General features: G+C 33.6%; 2 protein-coding genes across 2 annotated transcripts; one reads left to right on the top strand and one right to left on the bottom strand.

Moving 5' to 3' along the window:
- Positions 1-1321: 1321 nt before the first annotated feature.
- LOC100370021 (gamma-secretase subunit Aph-1b) lies at positions 1322-8680 on the bottom strand. Its single transcript, XM_002736610.4, has 6 exons — positions 8270-8680; positions 5863-6006; positions 5587-5660; positions 5223-5345; positions 4319-4446; positions 1322-2826 (listed from the first exon to the last, which is right to left on the bottom strand). Exons 1-6 carry the CDS (start codon positions 8380-8382, stop codon positions 2662-2664), a joined length of 747 nt encoding a protein of 248 aa, XP_002736656.2. The 5' UTR covers positions 8383-8680; the 3' UTR covers positions 1322-2661.
- A 262-nt stretch (positions 8681-8942) lies between these two features.
- Positions 8943-25867, top strand: LOC102808502 (F-box only protein 30-like). Its single transcript, XM_006818791.3, has 4 exons — positions 8943-9032; positions 17017-18077; positions 18876-19682; positions 22443-25867. The coding sequence occupies exons 2-4, from the start codon at positions 17019-17021 to the stop codon at positions 22605-22607; spliced, it is 2031 nt and encodes a 676-aa protein (XP_006818854.3). The 5' UTR covers positions 8943-9032; positions 17017-17018; the 3' UTR covers positions 22608-25867.
- The last annotated feature ends 230 nt before the right edge of the window (positions 25868-26097 follow it).

Here is a 26097-nt window from a genome sequence, read left to right on the forward strand (position 1 = left end):
TCACTTTTTTTCTAGAAATGAACAAATCCGAGAGAGGTCTGCCCAAGGTACATATACACCAAGTATCAAAACAATAAGAAATGTAGCTTTGAAAAAGAAGTCGAAAAAGTAAAAAGTTGACACGGACAATCACTCGTATAAGCAGAGCTAAAAAGTGCAGATAAATTTGGGCGAGAATATTGTGGTGAAAAGGGTGAATATTTATAATGAACCATAAATAACATCTATGGGTTATCCAGAATGAGAGTATATTGCACATGGATACACTGCTCTAGAATTATTACAGTAATTTGTTAAAATAGGGTCCCATAATATCTGAAGGTATTTACTAAATACACAGATTACTATAGAAACAAAACGTGGAGGGCTGGTATGTTTTTTTAATACAATGAAGTGATACACTGCTTACATATGTACTCAACCAAATTTAATTACTGAACTACTGGGTTCAAATCGTGTGGACGTTGCATTATGGGATACTTTTACTGTTATTCGTGGAGCATTCAGCCTATTGAATACAAGAACAAATTATGGGGTTTTTTTTGGAAGGGGTTCAAAACTGTTACATAATTGTTGATTTGTACACAAGTCATCGACTTTTGACCTAGCCTATATTTTTTTGGGAGAAAAATATCACAATTTCGACACATGATTTTTTTTTTCACTGACCAAAATTTGACATTGTTACTCTAGAAACCGACTGCACCTGTAAATGGCTCAAAAATGCCATTGTTACAGTGACTACATGCATATTATAATACATTTTAATGGTAACTACCTTCAAGTTTATTGGACTATTATTAGTACCTGGAATACAGCGCGTTTGTTCGATTCGGCAGTAACCACGCCACTTTCGAACTTCCTGGGTCAACATGTTTTGTGTTCTACAGTACAAACCAAACATGAGCATGATGTTTTGCAAAGAATGGCAAAAAGAAATGCAATGAATCATCAGTGATCCACCAAAGTAGTAGAGTCATATCTGCTATTCAAAATTTATGGTTCAGATCATGCTCATTTATTTTTCTGTCTACTTGCAACCAGTTAATTTAATAAGCGACTTTCATCATGTCTTGACACTACATGTGCCTATCAATGATTTCTGTTTTTAGCGACTAAACCGACTAGAATTATATTTAAATTAGAACTCACTCAAATATTTTGGACAGCTTCTTAACAAGTTGATACCTGATAAAACACACTCAGAATAAATCAGTTATTATGTATAACCTTTTCCCATGATGCAATACACAAAGCATTGTAAAAACATTCCAAAAAATGTGTGTGTTTGTATTTGAGGTACTGAGAATTAAGTGCCACATTTGATGGTACAATTAACAGAAAATATTTTATAATATGATTCAAAAGTATTAGCAAATACAATTTGAATAAAAATTGAAATGGGCAAGCAAAATGATCAACAATATTCGGTCTCGCTGAAAATCATTGATATGATACCAAAAATATCAACACACTAAAACAACTGTAGGATCCTGATATACAATCATTTCTTCACTAGTAATTATTATATTAAGTTCTTACTAAATCATATAAAAAAATTGTCAGCAGTCAAAATGGCCATAAATACTATCTTCACTTCCATTGAATAACTTAACTGTTCTAACTTGTGGCTATCTTCTATACAGATACAATTTCTATAAAATTAATTCCTCTATTAGAAGCACATATCCAATAAAAATGCAAAATAAACCAACAATTATTGTATACTGGATCATTAAAATACAACCTATTTTGACAATTGACACATCTTTGTCATATACGTAAGCATATGAGCAACTGATGGAGCAAATTAAAATATCAGTTCCCTTGACAACTACATCCCATATATTCATATAAAGTATCAGATTGAATGTAAATTTTTTCCCTTCCGAATGCTTATGACTAAAACAAAAACTCTCCTTAAATATACAAAATATAAAGGGTTTATATATAACAATATCATTATTAACTCTATAACACTTACAGCAATATGAAATCATATGAAAATTAATTACCGGTAGTTAAGTAATGGGCTGGAAATTTGATTCTGAAATTTTGAAGGGGTTGATTCTAGTAAAAGTATTTGCACTATGTATAAGTAACTAGTATTTCTCTATCTTTAGTTGATCTCTCCTTCAATGAAAATGAATTCCAAGTGAAAATAAAGTATTTCACAGTACTGAAGTGGAATGAACTACTGAAAACAATTTTAATTGCCAGTTAATTTTCTGCAAATTTGACAGGTCAGGGAAAATCGTTAAATTTTGTTGCTATGAACCATTCAATAAAACTGTATCATCCCCTATAATAATTGTGTACATTATAATGGTGGGGTGATTACTGGGTAATATAACTTATATAAACAAAAAATCCAAAAGTGGCAGGAAAGAGAAACTAGATTTTTGACACAGTTGAACTCAGGCGGGATGGATGAATGATTGTTGAAGGTGAATGATCATTAACAAGGTACACCACACTGCAGGTTTAGCACCCATACATGAATTGTGACTGTAAATTCAGGTGAAACAGCTGATAATACAAAGCTAGTGCACTGTGAAGGAGAAATACATAAAGCTGAAAAACGACATTAAATTTGTGCAGTTTACAAATCCATATATTGTGCGGTTATTTTGTAATCATATTCATATTAAATGTTCAACTTTAATCAAAGTCATAACCTCCATGTTTGCACGTAAAAAACGCCAGTACATTCTGGAACGATCCGCCTGCCACATAGTAAGCCCATGTACCCATCAGAACCATAATGACATATGACGGTATCAAGGAAGCCATGTACATTGGGGGATCATACTGGTTCAGCAATGTCTGAAAATAAAAGATAAATAAAACTATATTTAGTGTGAAGTAGTTACAAGGTGGTTTTAATATTGATGATATGCAAATTAAATGCATATATTATGAAACTATATTACTGGAAGAATAGAGTGAAACATCTTTTTATCAATTTCAAAATAGCCACCAGTTTTACTGATTTCCAGATCTAGAACGTATGTGGCATAAAGCCTAGCTACAATGCTAGTAATATCTTATAGTCAGCTATTGACCTAGAATCAATGTGGCATTTCACTAACTATACGATATTCCATTAAAGCCAAGCTACAATGCTAGTAATATCTTATAGTCAGCTATTGACCTAGAATCAATGTGGCATTTCACTAACTATATGCTATACCATTAAAGCCTAGCTACAATGCTAGTAATATCTTATAGTTAGCTATTGACCTAGAATCAATGTGGCATTTCACTAACTATATGCTATTCCATTAAAGCCTAGCTACAATGCTAGTAATATCTTATAGTTAGCTATTGACCTAGAATCAATGTGGCATTTAATTTACTATATACTATTCCATTAAAGCCTAGCTACAATGCTAGTAATATCTTATAGTCAGCTATTGACCTAGAATCTATGTGGCATTTCACTTACTATATGCTATTCCATTAAAGCCTAGCTACAATGCTAGTAATATCTTATAGTTAGCTATTGACCTAGAATCAATGTGGCATTTCACTAACTATATGCTATTCCATTAAAGCCTAGCTACAATGCTAGTAATATCTTATAGTTAGCTATTGACCTAGAATCAATGTGGCATTTCACTTACTATATGCTATTCCATTAAAGCCTAGCTACAATGCTAGTAATATCTTATAGTCAGCTATTGACCTAGAATCTATGTGGCATTTCACTTACTATATGCTATTCCATCAAAGCCTAGCTACAATGCTAGTAATATCTTATAGTCAGCTATTGACCTAGAATCGATGTGGCAATTCATTTACTATATGCTATTCCATTAAAGCCTAGCTACAATGCTAGTAATATCTTTTAGTCAGCTATTGACCTAGAAACTATGTGGCATTTCACTTACTATATGCTATTCCATTAATGCCTAGCTGCAATGGTAGTAATATCTCATTAACATTTACATTAATGCAAATGGTCACAGAAACCATGGCATCCCATGGCGAATTTTGAAAGCTGTATATTAACAATATTTTTATTTAACATACACATGGGAGTTATCAAACCCCAATCTAACTGTAGCAAACACTGTCATTTTGAATAACTGTTCTTAGCAACAGTCACTCATCCCAGAATCTATAAACTTTGATGCTAGCTAACCAAGAGATTATCATCTGAATAATTATGTATGTATGTATTGAAATTCTTATATCATAAGATTTTATTATCACAAGAATTTAATTTAATTTACAAAGCAATCTAGCCCTAAGTCTCTGTGGGCAATTGAAACTCACTTGAGTGTATAAGCAAAGTCAATAAAGTTCAACTTACCAGACACGAAACTGCTAGATGCGATACCACCACACCTACTACCATAAGGTATTTTTTCTTATCCATTCCGTAAAAAAATATGACACCCCAAAATGTGTGTAACAAGGTGAAACAACAGGTGAAAAATGCTGCAAGTGATGAAAGTAACAATATTAGAAATGGTTAGAAAAATTATCTTTATTTCTAGGGCCTTTTATTTCACAGATTCAACAAGGAAAAGATTAACTTTCAGGATTCCAATTTTAATTAAAAACTGATCCAAACAAATCCAAAGTACCAGCGGTAGATACAAAGATTATTTTATAAATCAAGTTCAAGATCGCCATGTGATACACAGTCATACATACATTTGGAAGACACATTGTGAACATGTAAAGTTACTGGTTGGCAAGAACCAGTTATTCGCACCCGAAATGAAAATAATAGCGCTGTTTTCTGCTGCAGTTATTAAATATACATGTATTATCCTGATCAATAAAACAACTTATTGTCTAGATTTGTGACAGCAAATTGCATATTAGTGCTGATCCATGCATGGTATTGTTTTGTCAGATATGCACATACTGGTTAGTTGGTTAGTTGAAATGATGTAACAATGAATCTATACAAATGATGTTGATTGATGTTTATTTTGTACATGTCTATTGCACAGACTTTTGTACACAATTTCAACACCACTATCTAACTATTGCCTGCCTGCCAGACTGACTGTTTTGAATGTCATGGGATTTCAGAAAGCAGACACAGGCTTTCTTCATCTATTTCTGAGTACATACGAGAGTCATCATGTGATGTGCTAGACATTCATCAAAAAGTCTTATATAATGATGTAATCATGGCATGTGTTGACACATGTATTAAATGAACCCCTTATTTAGCTGCAGAGAAAACTGCTATTACTTACCTGAAGTCAAAAGAAAAAGTTCATCATCGCCATTGATACCGACAGTACCAGGACCACTGTGATCTGCCAAAATATTGACAGTTGACATTGTGCTGCTCATCAGGGCAAATCCAACTCCAGCAACTAGAAAATGTTAATAATACGCATGAAATATTGCAAGCACCGTCTTAAGTTTAAAATAGTTATCTGTGTGTACATGTACGACTTGGTTTTCAACTCTGCAAATCTTAGCTTCCTAATTCCTAACTGATATATTTGCTTATCAGTTGTGTATATACTTATATATTTATATTTACCGGTAATCATCTAGTACACAATACATATAATTTTGCAATGTGTGGTAGGTGCAAATGCAGTAACTTACCGTATCCTGTTTGATTTTTACTGATCACATCCTGATCAACATCGGTAAATTGCTGCATACCATCGTCCGCTTTTCTGAAATTTTACCAAGAGATTATCAACTGAATAATTGGTACATGTATGAATTGAAAATACTTACTCTACTGACTTATTTACATAGCAATCTAGCTCTCAGTTTCTCAGCACAAGTGTGTAGACACTGGTTGGTAGAGTAACTTACAAATGTTTTTACATATATTAAGGTCAACTGAAGATATACATATATACCATACCATACCTTAATAACTTATAGTAAGCCAATCGGAAAAGCTCTTGAAAGATAACAGAAAATATCACAGCAAATGCCAGCTCATCTTGTAATGGCGAAACAATTACCCATAGCAGTGATGATAAGAGTAAAGATAGCAACCAGAAAAAGGAACTAAACAAAATAAAAGTTGGATATTATGAATTATAATACTCTATATGCTAATTGTTGCAGGTAATTCAATGTTTTTTCTAATATTTTCCATAAACTCCATAGAATCCATGATTTATTCAAATATGATGTGCTGTATGTAAATGTAATGAAACAGACAAACTCTGGGTGGAGGTACTTCTTTGGAAAGTGTGCTGCAAAAAAAGGTCATTTTATTTTGCCGATACTTGCAACATTCATCACCTTTGCTACTATGGTGAGGAATTCAACAAAATGTGTTCTTCATGTTTAAAACAAAATTCTGTGAAGGGAACTTCAGTGAATTTTTGCATTTTTTAAGGGGTAAGGGTCTGAAGGAATGCTGGAATATCACAGTGATATTACCCCCATTCAGATTTATTAACTTTGAGTAGGATAATACAACACGTTCCCATAGTAAGCTGACAGCTACTTACAGCAATTCCAGGCACTGACTTGATGCTGAAGTACCGTAGTGCTAGATGTTGATAACTAACTACAATAGGTTACACACTTTGTTTTCAAATTTACAGAAGTTGTAACTAGAAATATAAACATCGGCTGCAAATCAGAGGAATGATTGACAGATATTGCCCACAATGTTTTTTATTTTTGCTACAAAGTCAGGTACACCTAGACTTTGAGGCGTGTCTGTCTTTCACTCACTTTTGGGCAGTCGTCGTGTTGACTGCGTGTCTACAATCGGCCAAGTTGTTTGAACACCACGATGGAGAAGCAAGGAGTCGAAAAATCAGTTGAAGTGAGAACAAGAGTTGTCGATTTGTATTTTCGTGGACTGTCATTTGCTGAGATTGGAGATCAAAATTGTGTTTCAAAGCAGACAGCTTATAATATTGTCAAACGGTTTGTTACCACCGAGAGTATCCTGCCAGGAAACTGACAACGTTATAGACTATGTCAAATATTATAAAACATTGCGACTGCGCATTTACGGACGGGAAATTCGACAAAAACTACTTGTGTACGGCGGCAACCTTCCCCGGACGTGTGATCGTGTGTTGCCAGTGATAAGCTGGTTCTGTAACTAACGTTCTTTACAGTGCTACAACTTTATGCGCCCCTCTCACTGAATTAACATGTGACACAAATTAAAGTATGAAACTAAGTTGAGAGCCTCGATCGTTTATTGGAGGAGAAATTTAAAACTAATGTACCGCTTCAATTTGCAGACATGCTGTCTGGATTATTTGTAACAACTTCGGCTGTAAATGTGAAAACAAAGTGTGTAACCTATTGTAGTACGTTATCAACATCGAGCACTACTTCAGCATCAAATCAGTGCCTGGAATTGCTGTAATATATTCTATCAATAAATACAATTGTTTCAAAATTACCTGTGAATAATGTTCATGGTTAATTTATACAATTTTAAAAAACTCAAAATGATATTAAAATTTTATAACATCTTTAAAAAAAATAATCAGTTGTTAGCAAACAAATATATAATTACTGTGGAATACTATATTTTCGCTGGAATTAATTTTCGCTGAAAAGGCTTTTTGGGGGTTTTGTATGGAATTTATTTTCATTGATTTTTGATGAGTTCAATGTGAAATATAGGAAAAAAGTATATTTGCTGGATTTTATTTTCACAGAATCATCCCTTCAGCGAAAATAAATTCCAAGCAAAAATAAAGTTTTCTACAGTGAGTTAAATCCTCCCAATCACAATGACTGTATATTGGACAACACTAACAGTGCTTATACTTCATGTGGGCATTGAAGGCAATTGACTCAAGGAGACTTTGGCCCAAGAAAATTGTTTTGGTACCCTTTGAAAAATACAGATTTTTATATGCTAAAGCCATTTTATCAAATTTTGCTCTGAAAACGAGTGCTCTTTGAACTCAAAACTTTGAACTACCTAGTCCAGGGTACCTTGAAGTGAATACTGAAACACATTCCTAAACTGGCGGTCTCCATCAAAGACAAATCAGCACATTTTAAATTCGAATTTACATTTAGACTTATAAACCACATCAATGGGCGATCTGATACTACAATTAATTATAAGTCCTACATGTACATGTATGTTTCAGAAGCTAAAATACAACGAGTAATTATAATATTAATACGGATAAAGAATACCACGCGAATTGACCCAAATTAAAAAAAAAATCTCCTTCGACCGGCACACCCACCCACCTTTACACATTTCCTTTTTTTCATTCAAACCCTAAGAAAAAGACTCTGATTTCGATTAGGAAACGAATGCACCTGTACTTACCCGGCAATCATGATAATAACTTTTAAGGGGTCTTTGACAATTGTGAATATAAACATTGCAATTAATGGTCCAAACGCAATAAACGTGGCACCAAAAAGAGACATGGTAGTCATCTTGAAGCTTTGTGAAGTACAGCTGATCGCTGTCAAACCAAATCAAAAAGCGTGTCAATTTCTGCCAGAGAGAAGGCAAAGTTCGTGAAGGTTTTCAAACTTCCGATGTGGATTTCTTCGCTATCGCTTCAAAAATAAATAAATACTGTGTGTCTCTATAATCCCTGACATCGGGTTTCAAGTTACAATACCACGATTTTGTTGAAACGGTCTTTTGAATAGTTCTAATTAGTGAAAAAACGAGCTTAGAAAACTACGTAACTGCAGAAAACATGGCGGTCACTTCCGTGTTTCCTACGAGGGGAAAGGTCAACCTCATTCCCTAACAATTTTTAACAAAATAAAATATTCAGATACAATTATCATTTTTGGATAAATTTCTTCATTTGTTCAAAGTTATTATATTTATAATATGAATAGTTGTGCGTAAATATAAAAAAATATTATTATATTCAAACATATACTTTCAAAATAAAAACATTTCCGATCGAGGACGAAAGATTTCCTGTTCTGAAAGTATTTGTGCTATTTGATGTGAACGATATTCTCATGCAGTCCGAGTTGCCGGGTGGTGAGTCATTCTAAGGCGTCTGCGAGAAAATTCATCTCATTTTGTCACCGTGGACTGTCAACCCATCGTCGATTACAAGGTAACGATAACTTTCCGAAGTTAGATTTTGTCCATGGCAAACGGATCGTTTTATCTTATGACGAACCAGTCAAGTTTTGTCCATGAATCACATTTTTGTACATCGTTATCAATAACATTGTAACTTATATTAAGATGCAAAAGCTGAGCACGTTAATGTTTTGCATCGTATCCATTTTCATTGACACGTCCGTTTTGACCAGGCTTTGTTATTGTCCATTGCAATCGAGACGAACAAAAAAGTTTTGTTAAAGGGCATTGTTCTCTGCCTGCACTTGGCTTTCCTAGGTTAACACGGTCAGTGATTTTTTATCTGAATGAAACCTTCATCGTGTCTAGACTAAATAGAACTATTTTTCTAAAGATGCCAGAGTCGATCTGATCTCTTTGAAACTTTAGCTGGTTGATACAGGTCGCGTAATACAATACCATGTGAATTATGATACAATGTATACATGTATAATGCAAGTATATGAATCTAAAAACACTATTGTGATTGCCAACCCCCAACTGTGCATATATTTGTAGTATACATGTACCATGTTATGGCATTTATATTGAGGCCTGCAGAAGTAAATAACAAATACTAATTAGATCAGTTACATTACTCTCTGCACAACATAAACATTTCTTTCATCTTTATGAATTTCAATGCTAGTTTAATCCAACCATCTAAGTCAATGAGCGCAGTGTTTGGTGTCAGTTGAAAACATTCCAATGTTATTTAATCAGTCAGTAGAAATGTCTTGTTTCAGCTTATGAATTTATTTAAAAATTCATAAATATTTATAAGGATAGAAGGTAGAGTTGAGAGTAAAAAACAAAAAAGTTAAATATTGTACTAAAAAAAGGTGAAACTTGTATAATAGTAAACATGTAGCAATACTATACATGTATAACATATCTTATTGAACTTGTATTCTTATTGGGTTTTAGGAATAGGAATTTAAGAATAGCACAAATAATTTAGATAATCATTTGATATGTCAAGTGATGCAGTGATCTAAAAAAAAAACATGATCTATAGAAGTCTCAAAACTTCTTTGATTATTGTCTGGAAATTATGATTATCATTGATTTAAATGATAGACAATATTTTGTGTATTGTCACCTTTGTTGGGAATGTGTTCATGCAATACTTATCATACTGTAAAATACTTTATTTTCACTTTGAGTTAATTTTTGCTGAATGATTCAGTGAAAATAAAACCAGCGAATATACCTTTTTTCCTATATTTTACATTCCACTAGTCAAAAAGCAGTGAAAATATATTCCACACAAAAGATCCCAAAAGTCGTTTCAGCGAAAATTAATTCCAGCTATTAAAAATAAAGTATTTTACAGTATTACCGTACATACATTGTATTCTGAATCATTTGTTTCAGCATTTGTTATACTCTATAAGGCCAGGAACAAAAAAAGATCTGGTTTATTAAAAAAACAATGCAATAATGTGATTTTGTAAAGATTTTTTTCATGAAACATAAAAAAAAATCAAGCTATGAATGTGTTAACAAAATGTTGCACCACCAATAACAGACACATTTTTAGCTCTGCTGTCGACTTTATCGAGCGGAGCTTATCATATGAGTGATTGTCCATCGTCGTCCGTGTCAATGTTTTACTTTTTCGACTTCTTCTTGAAAACTACGAGCCTGAATGCTTTGATACTTGGTGTATATGTACCTTGGGTAGACCTCTCTCAGATTTGTTCATTTCATGATCATATCTTCAATTCTCTAATTTTTTGGTGAATATTTTTGTCATTTTTGGTAAATAGTGATATTTTTGACTTCTTGTTAAAAACCGCAAGTCCAATTGCTTTGATATTACATATATAGGTACTACATGTGGACCTCTCTCAGATTTGTTCATTTTGTAATGATATCATCAATTCTCTAATTTTGGTGAATATTTTTGTAATTTTTGGTAAAAAATTATATTTTCGACTTCTTTTTAAAAACCGCAAGTCCAATTGCTTTGATATTACATATATAGGTACTACATGTGGACCTCTCTCAGATTTGTTCATTTTGTAATGATATCTTTAATTCTCTAATTTTGGTGAATATTTTTGTCATTTTTAGTAAAAAGTGATATTTTTGACTTCTTGTTAAAAACCGCAAGTCCAATTGCTTTGATATTACATATATATGTACTACATGTGAACCACTCTCAAATTTGTTCATTTCATGATGATATCTTCAATTCTCTAATTTTGATGAATATTTTTGTCATTTTTGGTAAAAAGTGATATTTCCGACTTTTTGTTAAAAACCACAATCATTTACGGTGAAAAATGATATTTTTGAATTCTTGTTGAAAACAGCAAGTCCCATAGCATTGATACTATACATATTGTTCATTTTCTAATGATATCTTCTGTTCTTTAATTGAAATGTGCATTACTAACAGCGGAGCTAAAATGTATCTCAGCCGAGATGCTGCTTGTTCTTTTTTTTAATTACTTTTAATTAAAAAAAACTTTAACCCTATGAATCTTAAATGGCCTAATCATGGGCAGCTGAGTTTTGAATTTAATTGATGACAATAGTCTACATGATAGTAGTAGTTGCACTTCCTTTCTATTTTCTTTTATTTTGAGTATTGTTTTCCGCCAGGTGATGACAAGTGTACAGCTGTAAAATACTGTAATAGTTCAATTAATTTTGCATTGATATTGTCAGTCAGGATGCATGGCGAGCTACTCTAATTTCATGGATATTTTAATTCGGCTTCCGTTGGTACCTTTAGAATACCTATTATATTCTAATGATTAATTTAGAATACTAGTACATGTAGCTGTAGAACAGTTAATTAAACAGTTTGGTTTGTAGTTTTCTGATAGTCTGTCTCCATGTGTGTATATACAGTTTGTTACATTTCTTTTCTTTTTTTGTTTTGTCAATGTATAAGGGTTACTTTTGTTGTTTTCAGTTGGTGTCATCGTTAACGTTTTCTTGATAATTTGTTTATCTTCTCAAACTTTTTTTATCTCATCAATTCATGTATACTTTTCAAGTCTTGGTACCGTTAAATTAATGGTGTTGCTGGCTAAAATTGTATATTTTAGAGATACTGCTTTATTTTGTAATGAGTGGATTCTAGGATGCTAGTGAATGGGATACAATTAAATAAATCATAAATAAATATACAAGTCTGTCATAGCTTGACAATTCAAAAAATTGTACATGTATACTAGTATACTAGTACTAAGAATATGAAAAGTATCCTTTTTATTTTTGTAGTATGGATGTTTAATTTGCTCAAGGTTACTTGGATATGTAATGATATATATGATCAATTGACTTTTAATGGAATTATCTTTCAACCAAATGGTTGTCAAAGAAATGTAGATGCCGCAAAAAAGTTGCATATCAACCATTTTCAATAAAACAGGAACTTAGTCAGCTGCTTTTTAATATCATTAAAGCGAACCTAAATGCGGCCTTAATTTATAGTTGTGTATATTCTAAACTGTATTCGAAATAATACTGCAGTGGTTTAATTTTGTTTTAATTATAACTGTAGCTTGGATAGGCATTTGAAGTGCTTGCAATTAAACACCATGGAGGCCATTCATGGAGGGGAATAAATAACGAACGAACATATTTAACATCCGGGTACTTTTCAAAGCTATGACGTTTTAGTATCTGATCGCATTCGTATACGCCATTGTACATAGCCGTTCATGCTGCCAAGCATTGTGTACTACTAGTATAAACTCAACTTTAATATGCACAATGTGCTTTTTAGAACTTGGGTTAGAGCATTATGCGTTTGAACCACAGTATTCTGAGAGTGAAAGCCCAATTGCGTTAAAGTACCGTACTTCCCCGATCGTAAGCCCCTCCTGAGTATGAAGCCCATTCCTATATTTTTACTAGGTATTTATCGAGTTGAGGGCATTCACGATTATAAGCCCAGAGTGTTTTTACTGGGCGTCAACGATATTCTTTAAAATGTGCGTGTAAAAAGTGTGTTTCATTTCATAATAATCGTGATTGGCATGGTAGTTCGGTTCGTGCTTTTATGAGACAACTCGCATTAATTTCAGAGTGCATGGTGAACGTACACAACGTGGTTCGCATTCTTTCTATTCTGTCATTTACCCAGGATGAACCCCGATGTTGCAATACTGGAGTAATCCATATAGTAGTAGCTTTCGAAAAGCCAAAAATGTGATCGTTAAGTCGTGTACCTGGTTATTGGGCATGGGTTACTTTGAGACTATCATGAAAGGCCTAGGGTTTGAACGATGTGACATGTTGGCGGCCGTGAAAGGTGTTTAAATTCTTCCTCCACACTAAGTTTACCCACGGTTACTATTAACCGTCAGTTGTATTTCAGAAATTGCGAATCGCCAGTTTTTAGGGAAAAAATCATCGTTGTTTCGTTGCAATCAGCGCTACAGATCGCATTTTAACATTACGGTAATTCACTTCCGCATTCCGTTAAAAAATCATCGTCAATAATCGGAAAATTTCATCATTGCGACACATCATTTTGATTGGTTAATGAAAAACATGACCTGTTAGGTCAAAGGAAGTTGTTTCAGGTCAAATCGTGCTGAAAAACCTCATGGTGGAAAATTGCTTTGCGTCGAGAGTTTGCGTACGATCGAAAACATACCAAAACGAAGATAATGATAAATGCCTTTGACTGTTTCCCCACAGACCCTACCCATTCTTTCACCGTAAATTCAGACGGTATGTAAATCGTATTGTAATAAAATGTGTGTGATTTTTATGAACATGTTTGTTTTTTCATTAAAGTGTCGTGGAAATCAATGACGCATTTTTTTTTCAAAAATCAGTATTATTTTCCCGAGCCCGGCGTGATGAACGAATAATTGTTTTAGATAATTTTTCGTTGTTGGCAAGATGGTTAGTGTTTATCCCCAAAACAAAATCATCTTTTCTGAGTTGGTCCTAGAGAATATGCTCATCCCTTACTTTTCCCTTACTTGTTCATGCCTATGATCAGGGGAGAACGGTATACCATGGATGTTCTTAGTACATCCATGCACCTACGAACTCAAGATTGCATACTCCAGCTTCCAGACTTTGAATAATTTGCACGCCGTACAGTGCAGTACTGGAAACAGCATTTATTAGACAGACAAAAAACAAAACAAAATGCCTGTCTCGATCAATCGCATATCCATAATGTTTGTATGTTGATACGCTTGTAAATAACATTAACGTAAAAGTCGAAACAACCTAGACTAGAAGTCAATTCACCAGTCCAGCCAACTATGGCTTCCTAAGTTGTTTATATTTAATCAGATACTACTGTAAAATGACTAATTTTCACTGGGTTTAAATTTCACTGATTTACCATTTCAGGCATATTCAGTGGGTTTTAAATTCACGGTTTTGTCATTTAGATAATGTGTTCTATGCTAAATTTTACATATTCACTGGGTTGTAATTTAGCGCATTTTCCAGTCAGCGAAATAAGCTAAACTAAAACCCAGTGAATAATTACCCCCTTTACAGTATTTCGTCATCATGCTTTGTTGCCTTTCCTGTTTATACCTTATGAGGGCATTTTTTTATGGCAAGATGGCGCAAACGGAAGTCCTTTACAGGTTTATGGTTTCTCATATTTAAATCATCATAACTCTGAAGATAATCATTTTTTTTAATTTTTTTTTTCAAATTTATAATCAATATACATAACTTGATAAATACAAACCCCAAATTAGGCTCTATTTAGTGCCCCTTTAATACTTAATTTAATGGATTACAAGCAACATTACTTCAAAGAAACTCACTTGGTCATGCAGTTTCCTGTCTATTATAAGTGCTGAGGTTTATTATCAATATATTATAAGATCTGCCACCATTTAGATTGAAATAGCCGCTGTTCATTCTGTTCAAATATGTGAGGGGTGTTTGATTGACACTCAACTCATTAATTATGCAAATTCATAAACATACAGGGTAAAGCATACCAATCATTAAAAATCGCAAGAATTAGTTCTTAAAGTTAGAATTCAATCTACCTATACCTATTAAGCTATGCCTTTTAGATTTTTTTACCTTGCCTGTAACATCAAAGATGGAAGGGAAAGGTATATTAAGGGAAAAATTTCTGTCCGGCGTTGTCGTTGTCATCGTCAACGTTAATGTTATTGTGTGCACATAACTTTACCAATTCTATTCCAAACTTTATGAAAGCTTATTTATCAGTCTTCCCTTGGTATGAACAACAGATGTCCTGTATGGAAATATCATGCAAAAATTGAGAAAATCTGATAAAATATTTTGACTGTTTCTACGATCACTGGTGATACACATTCAAAGGTCACTAATCTCAGTGGGAATATGCATTGTTGTATGTGTTCAATGAAGCAAATCATTTATCTTGTAATAATATCCTTGGTAATGTATCTCCCAAATCCAATGGGAATACTAGACTGGGTTTCAAAACCAACTCATGGAGAGAGTTTTTGCACAGTCTGATACACATTTGCAAACCTACAATAAAATCTTTACAGAAAACAAGATGTCAGAAAATCAATATATCAATGGGTGCCAAACTTTGATAAAGATCTGAAACTAATAGAAAATAATGATAATAGTTATCAAATCAAAAACAATACATAAAAAAATACATAAGCAAAATGTTGCATCCACATTTTGAAAAGAAAATTGTACTGAAAAATTGGTATTCTGTATTTGACAAACAGTTCATTCGACAAATGAAAATTCACTGGAATTTGTTTCAGCTATTAGAACAGAATAATAGAGCTTTTATAATAATATTTTTAAAACACACTTTAAAAAAATAAAGATTGCAATGTTTGAAGATGTAGATTCTCAGGCAGCAAAAGTACTGTTGACTTTTCTCTCCACTAGACACCAACTAATTATTTAAGTTGATTTGCATTACAAAGCAGAGCTTGCAACATAATAGAGGGCGTTTTTTTTTTTTACTTTTCAAATAATACAGTAGTCACACAATGATTATAATAAGGCAGTTCATATTTGTCTCAGTGGATCATTAATTTTTGACAGACACCTGTACAAAATACATGGGCAAAAGATTTTCTGTTATCTTGCTTGATTTATGAATCTATTCATGTCTAAATGCAACACTTTTTTCTGAGATGCGGCATTTGTTTTTATACTAAAATATCTTAATTACTTTGAATGCAGCTGGAAATTATGTTTCTTAAATGAATTAAACAAATTAGGCACCAATGATTTTGTGCAATATTTACATCTATCAAGGACATTCAGTAAACTACTTTCCCACTGTTGTTTCAACCCCGAAAACTTGTTTGTATCAAAATTAATTATGACAATGCATATTTATATTGAAACAAACTATGATAAAGAGAATAACATTATATAACAAAGGGCAAGGTCACCAGAGTTCAAGTATGTTTTCATGTTAATAAATAAATTTTGCTCTATCGGTTAAAAGTTATTACACTGATAATACTTTATTTAATGATGGGATTTGAGGTTTTGTGTTTTATTTTCAGCTGTTATTTATAAGCATTTTTGCCATATGATTGAATGGCATGTCATCATGAGGATGAGATTCTTGATGAGAAGTTTGTATAATCTGTCAATCTCACAAAACATGTTCATACTATGTTTGCATCTTCTTTTATGCACATCTAAGTGTTCAGAATTACAGTTCACTGTTATACATGTAGTTTCCCAGTACACCATAGTCAAAATGGAATTCCTAAAATGAAGTCAATCTGTTGACTGCTTGGCAGACTGTTTCTTGATAAATTTTTGGTTTGTCGATGGCATCAACTCAAAATAAAGAATACGGTGTATGGAAATTCCATTTTAATAATCTTCAATTCCGTTTGAACATCCTTAACTTTCCTGATCTTTGAAAATATTGCTGAGGATACAGAATACATGTCACTACAATCCATATACTCAATTTGGTATTTCTTATATTTATAGCATATACATGTAGCTTACATTTATTTTTCTCTTGCTGTCCACAGCAATGGAGGTGCTGGCTGATCTAGCGCACACACACTGTGATGCCTGTATCAAGTTTAAATGTAATGTGAAACCCAAAGTGAACTTTGCATGTCCTATGGTCACATGTCAGCAGGACTGCGGTGCTAGGTTTCATGCTTGTAAACTGGATGACCATCGAATGCTGTGCTCCAATGAGAGGGTTCCATGCATCAATTCTGTCTATGGTTGCCCTCTCATCATTGTTAGGTTTCAAATGTCAAGACATTTACATGTTTGTCCAGCCAGTGTGGTGCACTGTACAATGGAATGGAACCGCTGGCCGGTCTGCTCAAGTGAAAGACAGTCCCATGTCCCCTTCCGTCAACCCAATCCCCTTATTGTACCAGAGCAATTGGATATTGCCTTGGCCTTACGAGATCAACGCATGTTAAACGAATCAATGAAAGCATCTGTACATCTGCGCAGGGCAATGAAAACCAACTTAACAAACACACATCCAGCAGTACCATTATTGAAGCAGTCTAACTCATATGATGATGAGGGAACCAAAAGCCTTGAATGGAACAAAGAACGCTCAGTGACTCCCCCTGGTTTGCAATCAAGTATATGTAATGAATTATATAAAGCTACACAGAGAACTACTGAAACTTTGTCTGCGACATTAGATATGGTAACCAGCTCTGGTTCTTCAACTACTGGTGCTAATGGTAATTTGGATATTGCTACAGAAAGCCATGATGACTACGATGATTTCCTAGTACCTGGCAACAACACGTTTGGTCACGAAATATGCAAAGAGAGTTTCTTCCTTCGTACTGAAGCGCCACCTCCTGGGTTAATCTTATCATCATTTGGATTGCGCCATGTTACTACGAAGGATAAGCCAACTGTAAACCACAGCTATCTTGCAGTTAATCCAGCGGAGTTGAACGTTGAGTGTGCGCATTGTAGAAAATGGAGAAAGAAATGGAAGGAAGAAGACGAGTTGAAACAGGAAGCTGCAGGAAAGGCTAGTAAAGCAAAAGAAGGTGGTGGTGATGCGAATCATTGTCATAGCAGCAAAAATGGTTATGATGGAAAGGCAAGTACTGATTTGTACCGAATTTTATATACTGTAAAATGACTAATTTTCACTGGGTTTAAATTTCACTGATTTACCATTTCGGGCATATTCAGTGGGTTTTAAATTCACGGTTTCGTCATTTAGATAATGTGTTCTATGCTAAATTTTACATATTCACTGTGTTTTAATTTAGCGCATTTTTCCAGTCAGCGAAATAAGCTAAATTAAAACCCAGTGAATAATTACCCCCTTTACAGTACACGTTTTGTTTGTGTAATCAACCTTATCTGTTGTCTTTTTTGGCATTGTATTTACAAGTATTTATCAATGAAATCAAGATTGGTGTGAAATAGGGCCTAGGAGTAACTAGTGTGTAGTTTGATATACGCCACCACAATTTTGAATGTCGCACTGACAAAACTGTGCTATTAACCTTAAAATATTGCAGTCATGCCTTTCAATCATAAGAGACAATTACATTTTGAAAGTCCTGAAAACTACAAAATATTGTTGCTTTGAAAAATTTACTGGGTTCTCTAATTAGGAAGTTACTGTGGCTTTCACTGATGTCTTAGGGAGTCACAGTGGCTTTCACTGAGGTCCTATGGAGTCAGAGACCTTCACTCGGTTCTGAGGGAGTCGCAATGACTTACATGAATTTTTTTTCAAATTATGAAATGGTGAACATTTCTATGCAGTTTTGATCAAACTTTTTTTTGAATATCTTATTTTCATGATAAAACTTTATTATGTATATTCCACTATTTTCACTTCTCTTCATAATAATGAATACTCTGGTACATGCTTTCCCCACAGAAGTCACACACTATCGACAGTACTCATGGACAACTCCCAGGAAATGGTCACCATGAAAACTGTGATGAACTCAATTGTATTTTTGCTACTGAGTCTATCGTAAGTGATGTCTCCGCAGCTCCAGCCAGAGACCATTCTAGTACCATGGTAACAACCCCACTAACATCTTCATTCACTCGACCACCAACGCCACCACTATTACCTGCGCCAGTCTTCAGTGAGACACTCGGCTTAGATATCACTTTAGAAATGGTTACAAGGTACCAGAACAAACACAAATCTATGTATACCTTTCTGTGCGCCCAGGACTTCAGAAGGGATGAATTCTCTAGTCACTTTCAGAATGTTCACAGTGAAATTCATGGTGGTTTGAATGGATGGTTGGAGCAGCGATGTCCGCTGGCCATATATGGATGTACGTATTCAAGGCGAAGGCTACATCCTGGGTGTACTGGCAACCGTATCACCCATGACAAAAGCCTAGCAAGTTTTGGTCTTAGACCATCCCTTCCCGCACAGACTGGGTATGCTGAAAACAACAGAGCTATGCCCAGTGAATCCAACTCTCCAATGAAGGAATCTGACGAGCATGCCAACTTTACAGTCTGTTCTATTGGAAATTTACCCTTTGAAATACTGCAGCACATTGCACGGTTTCTGGATAGCTTCAGTCTGAGTAACCTTTCAATGACTTCTCTGCTTATGCGAGAAGTTTGCTGTACATTACTGGAGGAAAGAGGCATTGTTGTGCATCATTGGAGAAGAAAAAAATATGGTGACATGTACTCATGGCAAATTGCTTACCAGGTATGTTATCAAAAGTGTAATATTGGGATATATATACTTGTAAGAACAAACATGAGCAGACAATTAAGGTTCGCAAATAAGTAAAACCTTACCAAGTTAAAGTTCTAAAATGTAAGACTCGCCTTACTGCGAATAATGTGAAATATGATTGAATCTAAGGCTACGTTGTGTCATACAAACCATGTATGTTCATTCATCCCTATTCTGTCTAACTTAAGACTCCCTTTGTCCATTCTTTTATGCGTTCGTTCGTTAATCTGTCCGTCTGTCTGTATGTGTACATGTACCGTAAAAACTCAATCAATTCGGCCATGTAAAAATAAATATTTTTGGGGGTGGGCCAATTGATTGAATAAATGTAGAAAATATGTTTCCGAAGTGGTCGATTTGTTTGAATAATTTTTCAGCGTTTTAAAACTGGGTTCGAAGTGTGTATCACCGGTAACTGAATAAATATATCGTTTTCCCGAGATTAGAGTAAAGGTGTAGTACTAGTCTGAGACTTGACCCAATTTTAAAACAAACTACAAGCGCGTTCAAGAAATCTGACGCAACCTGCTGTTTTGTTGCCGTGAAGACGACAGTTTTATGTCACGCTCCCCGTAAATGTAAACAAAAATGGTAACGTGAAAAACTGAATAAATATATCGTTTTCCGGGATTAGAGTAAAGGTGTACCGGTAGTACTAGTCTGAGACTTGACCCAATTTTAAAACAAACTACAAGCGCGTCCAAGAAATCTGACGCAACCAGGCCACCTGCTGTTTTGTTGCCGTGGAGACGACAGTTTTATGTCACGCTCCCGTAAATGTAAACAAACATGGTAACGTGAAAAACTCACTGGAATATAATAGAATAGAATTATGCTTTATTGCTAATTGCTGTACTATTTTTTTGAAATTATCTACAATCCAGCCGGTGATTTTATTTGGGTCAACCAAAAAAAAAGAAGATATTTTGACGTGCTGCGTGACTGTGTAAACAAAACCATGTCCAATAAAAATGACGCTTTCACGCTACACATTGGCGACTTTGTATGGACTTACTGGAAATGCCGAAGACGATACAATTTGCAAGTCGGCATTAATTAATTTTTTACCCCGTTAAAATTAATAATCTACTTGACTTTTAAACAAACAACTCTGCAGGACAATGTTTCGAACATTACTGAAACGACTGTGCTGAAACAATCCAGCAGATAATTTTATTTGGGTCAACCGAAAAAAAGAAGATATTTTGACGTGCTGCGTGACTGTGTAAACAAAACTACGTCCAATAATAATGACGCTTTCACGTAACACATTTGCGACTTTGTATGACTTGCTTGAAATTTCAAAGACGAGAGTCAAGTGTCGGCCTGAATTTTGTTGTCCCTAAACCATGGAGCTTCGTTTCGTCAGTGATTGCTAGCAATGACTTAAAGTATTTGTTCGTTGTCGATATTTTTGGCGTCGTGATGAGAATTTTCTTAGCGATTATTTACAACTGATGTACTGGGTAATTTGTAATGACAATCCACAGAGTATATTTCACCATGGACGTACTAGAGATTTTACACGTCTTTTGTACAACCACGGTTGACACCATGACTGCACATCTGGCGGATATCCCGATTGCTTATACCATGGATGTAAATGCTTATACATGTACATTGTATTTACGTGATAGATGTGTGAAAATATACCTTTGTTGAGAGAGTGGCGTAAAAATCGGGCGGTGTCATCACCGGGCGAACTAATTGAATACAAACAATAGACTGAGTGGACAGATGGCCGAACTAAACGGATACATTTTAAAATTAACCATGACGCAAAAAATAGGTGGCCAAACTATTTGAGTGGCCGAATTGATTGAGCTTTTACGGTATGTGTACTGAATGTGAAAAAGCTTGTTATGTACACTGCATTTTTGTTGTATCTGCTTAAACTGTGGCTGATGTCTTGCTTAGTAACTCCTCAGTAACACTATGGGAAATCAGATAGTCCGGAGTCATATTTCAGAACCCTGTGGACCAAATCTGTCTATTCTTTGCATGCGCCTAGTACTTTATCTGGGGCATGTGCACATGTATTGGTTTACTGATTCAATCCAAGATGGCTAACTGGCAGCCTTTTTGTTTTTTAGCTCCGCTGTCAACTTTGTCGAGCGGAACTTATATGAGTGATTGTCCGTCGGCGTCAGCCTTCCGTTTCAACTTTTTACTTTTTAGACTTCTTCTTGAAAACTACAAGCCTGAATGCTTTGATACTTGCTGTATATGTTCATTTCATGATGCTTGTTTAAAAATATGGTATCTTGGACAAGATTCGTCTGTTTTCAAATTTGATACAATCATTAAACATTTTGAAATATATGTCCATGATGATTTAATTCGTGTTTTGTATCTCTCTACATGAGCCTGGACAAATGAAGTTCAGTTTGGATACAAAAAATGCATGAATACTATAGCTTATCCTGTTTAATTTCTGACCATATGTTACTACTTAGGAAGTGTCATTTAATACATCTAATTTATGTTGATACTAGACCAGCCAATTATTCACTCTGAATTATTAACTATGCTGTTGGTGTATATTACTTTATTTCTGACTTGAATAACATTTCCCCTAATTGTAACAGGGACTATGTCATTAACAATGACTTGTTGTGTTAATCTGAAATAATAAAGTTGTACATTATTTATTTATACATACATGTTTATGATGAATATATATGGTTGTAATTATTATAAAATATGTTTTCTGCTTTGTTTTAAAAACAGGTATGGCAATTCAGCACTGCATTCACACCTGTCACATCCTGGGGATTTGAGGACAATCCTAGCATTGCTGAGCATTTGAAAACCTGTACATTTAACAAAAAACTAGTTCGCACAAAGAAATTTCGGGTGATGCCTGACTTCCAGGAGACAGTTGATTCGGAGTAAGAGACCAGAATGACACTACAGATGTGCATGTACAAAAAATCTTCGGTTGACACTATGAAATGTTTAATTTGTTGGCAATTTTTAAAATATAATGTAATTGATTTTTTGGTACAATATAAACACACATAGAGATATCATGGTAGCATGTAGAAGTTATGTTCATGTTCGTGACAACTTTGTCATTGACCTAAATCTTGTTATGCTGGATAGTGTCCTTAGTGTGTTGACTTGCTTTTTAATACTTTATTTCTGCTTGGAATTTATTTTCGCCTAAGGGATGCTTCAGTGAAAATAGATACCAGCGAATATCTTTTTTTCCCTATATTTCTCATCAAAAATTAGTGAAAATAAATTCTAAAAGAAAACACCATATATAGCTTCTTCATCGAAAATTAAATCCAGCTAAAACATAGTATTTTACAGTAGTCATTTTTTTAGCTCAGTATATAAATGGGTTATACACTGGGTTGCTGGCTCTTTAGCATGCATACAGTGACTAAAATACTGCATGTTTTTGTTATGATCTTGCTGTCAGCCTGTTCTTGTGTTTGGGTAAACCGATCACATTTCTTGACTGTTACTAGCATCTTACTTTCATCATGAAATTGTAAACAAAATCAATCTTGAGCTCATGTAAAATACATTATTTTGAACCAAAATTATTGCAGAATTTACAAAATATTGAAAAGTGTTGATGACAATAGACCAAGTTCATGTACATGTATATTTGTTCTTCCAGTGTGACATGCAACGTTGCATGTTTGTGTTGTCATAGTGATTATTATATGGTTTATTAACTGCATGTGACATTGAATTATTATATATTGTGAGAATTTTCTAGCAGTAAATTTACAAACTTAAAAATTACAGTGTAGTTTATACCTATTTTTAGTTATATTCTATACATATGATATATGATTGTGGTGGATATTATTCATAGTTTCGACATATGAGTGAAATACTGTGGAATACTTTATTTTCGCTGGAATTAATTTTCGCTGAAAAGGCTTTTTGGGCATTTTGTATGGAATTTATTTTCACTGATTTTTTATGAGTTTAATGTGAAATATAGGAAAAGAAGTATATTCGCTGGATTTTATTTTCACAGAATCATCCCTTCAGCAAAAATAGCGAAAATAAATTCCAAGCGAAAATAAAGTATTCTACAGTATGACAACTGGTATGGTAATTATTACAGTATTTATGCTACATGTAATTAATGTATGGAGAAGAAAGAAACTGTGTTGTACTGCAGTTTATTGCAGTGAAATTCTGACTGGATAACAACAAATTACTCAAGGGTAATTTTTTTTTCATTTAGTGACCAAAACAAAATAATAATATACTGTGGAATACTTTATTTTCGCTGGAATTAATTTTCGCTGAAAAGGTTTTTTGGGCGTTTTGTATGGATTTTATTTTCACTAATTTTTGATGAGTTTAATGTGAAATATAGGAAAAAAAGTATATTCGCTGGATTTTATTTTCACGGAATCATCCCTTCACTGCAAATAGCGAAAATAAATTCCAAGCGAAAATAAAGTATTCTACAGTATATGAACATATAATAAAACAGTTAAATTACTAAGGTAAAAAGTACTATTTTACCAAAGAATGTTGTGTGAGTGTTCTTAGTGAAGGTTGGCTTTTTTTATTGTGTTAATCCATTTAATATAGAACTAAGGCCAAACGAATATACATTGAGGGAACCATTTTAAGATGGTACTGACTGGAGGTTGATCTGTATTCGATGAATTCATTTCTTGCCAATTACCTTAGTAGGTATTTTCCATATAACCAGGCATATTACTCGTAGATTTCTAATTGGGTACTACTAAAGTCATTTTGGCTTGGTATTATGCTATATGGAGTAAAAAAAAAAATCAAATGCCCATGTGACTTCAAACCTTGCCAAATGTTATAAAATAAATATTAAGTTTTGTGATTATTAAGCTCCACAATAATTAACCACATGCATGTCGGTTGGTTTACATTTTTTTCTTTTATTTGAAGGAAAAAAAACTAAACTTTTCAGTTACTGTAAAATCTGTATTAGAAGCTGCAGCATATATTATAATTGTAAAATGTAACAGAGGGTTTCTATTGGAGCATCTACATATATGAGAAATGATAATTTTTTTGTTCTCAATTGTTCAAAATGAATGTGTGCAACTTAAATTATAGATGAGCCTTCTAATAAAGATTTGATGGTACTATTTTTTTTTTACCTGCAATGAAGCATGTACTGCTCCACAAATTCCTAGTTCTCCGCTTGCTACGTTGCTGAGTGGATGTCATAAAGTGGGCTACTGTATTTGCTCTATTAGAAGCATATACACTTGTATAAATAATGTACAAGTGTGATCATAATAATAATGGTGTCATAGTTCAATGATTCAATATACAATAAATATAATTGTATTACCAGTATATGTGCTTATATTGGGGAACAAATATAGTAATGATATGACAATTGCAGTGTTTTTTTTTACTAATAGAGATCATTTTCATGGCTGTTTATATTTATGTATACAAATGACACCATGAACTCAAAAATAACTTTGGTGACTGCAATAATATTTTTGATGTTCATAGAGCAAATATGCTTATGTGAATTTGCAGTTGTGAATATTTTTTATTTGGTAATTTTAAGGGAATTCTTGACTGAGGACAATTTTATGGAAGTCACTAACTTCCCATTTCTAAAATTCACAATTGATGCATCAACAGTTGTCATGGTTTTTCCCTGGAATTAATGAACATTCGTCTTTTCAAATTAAATAATTTACAGAATGGCACTGCACTCCAGCACTAGTCGCTTCATTTATTTTATATTTTATCCATTATAATCAAAAATGTATGTTATAAATGCCACAATTCTGTAAGCTGCAATGTGCAATCCAGACTATTACATAACATTAATATTAGTATATTTAATAAAATATATTACATTTAAAACTGAGGTTTTTAGGTGCTTTACATAATAGAAAATAATTTGTGAATGTTATGTTTTGGATTCAATTCCATGTAAAACATCATGTAAAGACTGAATATTGTTTATACGATGACACTGTTGGAATTCATTCAACCACACCACATTACATTATGCAATTTGAATTGTCTTCCATTTTTTGTGATAATTGATTTTTTATATTTTAGTGTTGTGCTCAAATTTGTGAATGTCTATTCTAGTTTATTTGAATTTATCTGTTTTTTAGGCATGCAGCATCAGAAATAAATACACAATGCATATTAATTAACTTATTTGCATATAATCATGCATGTTTTTTGTATTTTCTGCCTTAACTGATTTTGTTTGTTTGTTGACCATTTTCTTTTAACCTCTCCAGTGTTAAGAGTTTAAAATGAAGCTATCATTATCTAATAGTAAGTTGTATTTTCCAACAATTGGTGCCAGTAAATGTTACGATCAAAATTATATGGAAATAAGAAATTTCAGAGTTTTGATGACAGTGTTTTGAAACCTGTG

Source organism: Saccoglossus kowalevskii, chromosome 7 (assembly GCF_978046115.1).
Source record: "Saccoglossus kowalevskii chromosome 7, keSacKowa6.1, whole genome shotgun sequence".
Lineage (NCBI taxonomy): Eukaryota > Metazoa > Hemichordata > Enteropneusta > Harrimaniidae > Saccoglossus > Saccoglossus kowalevskii.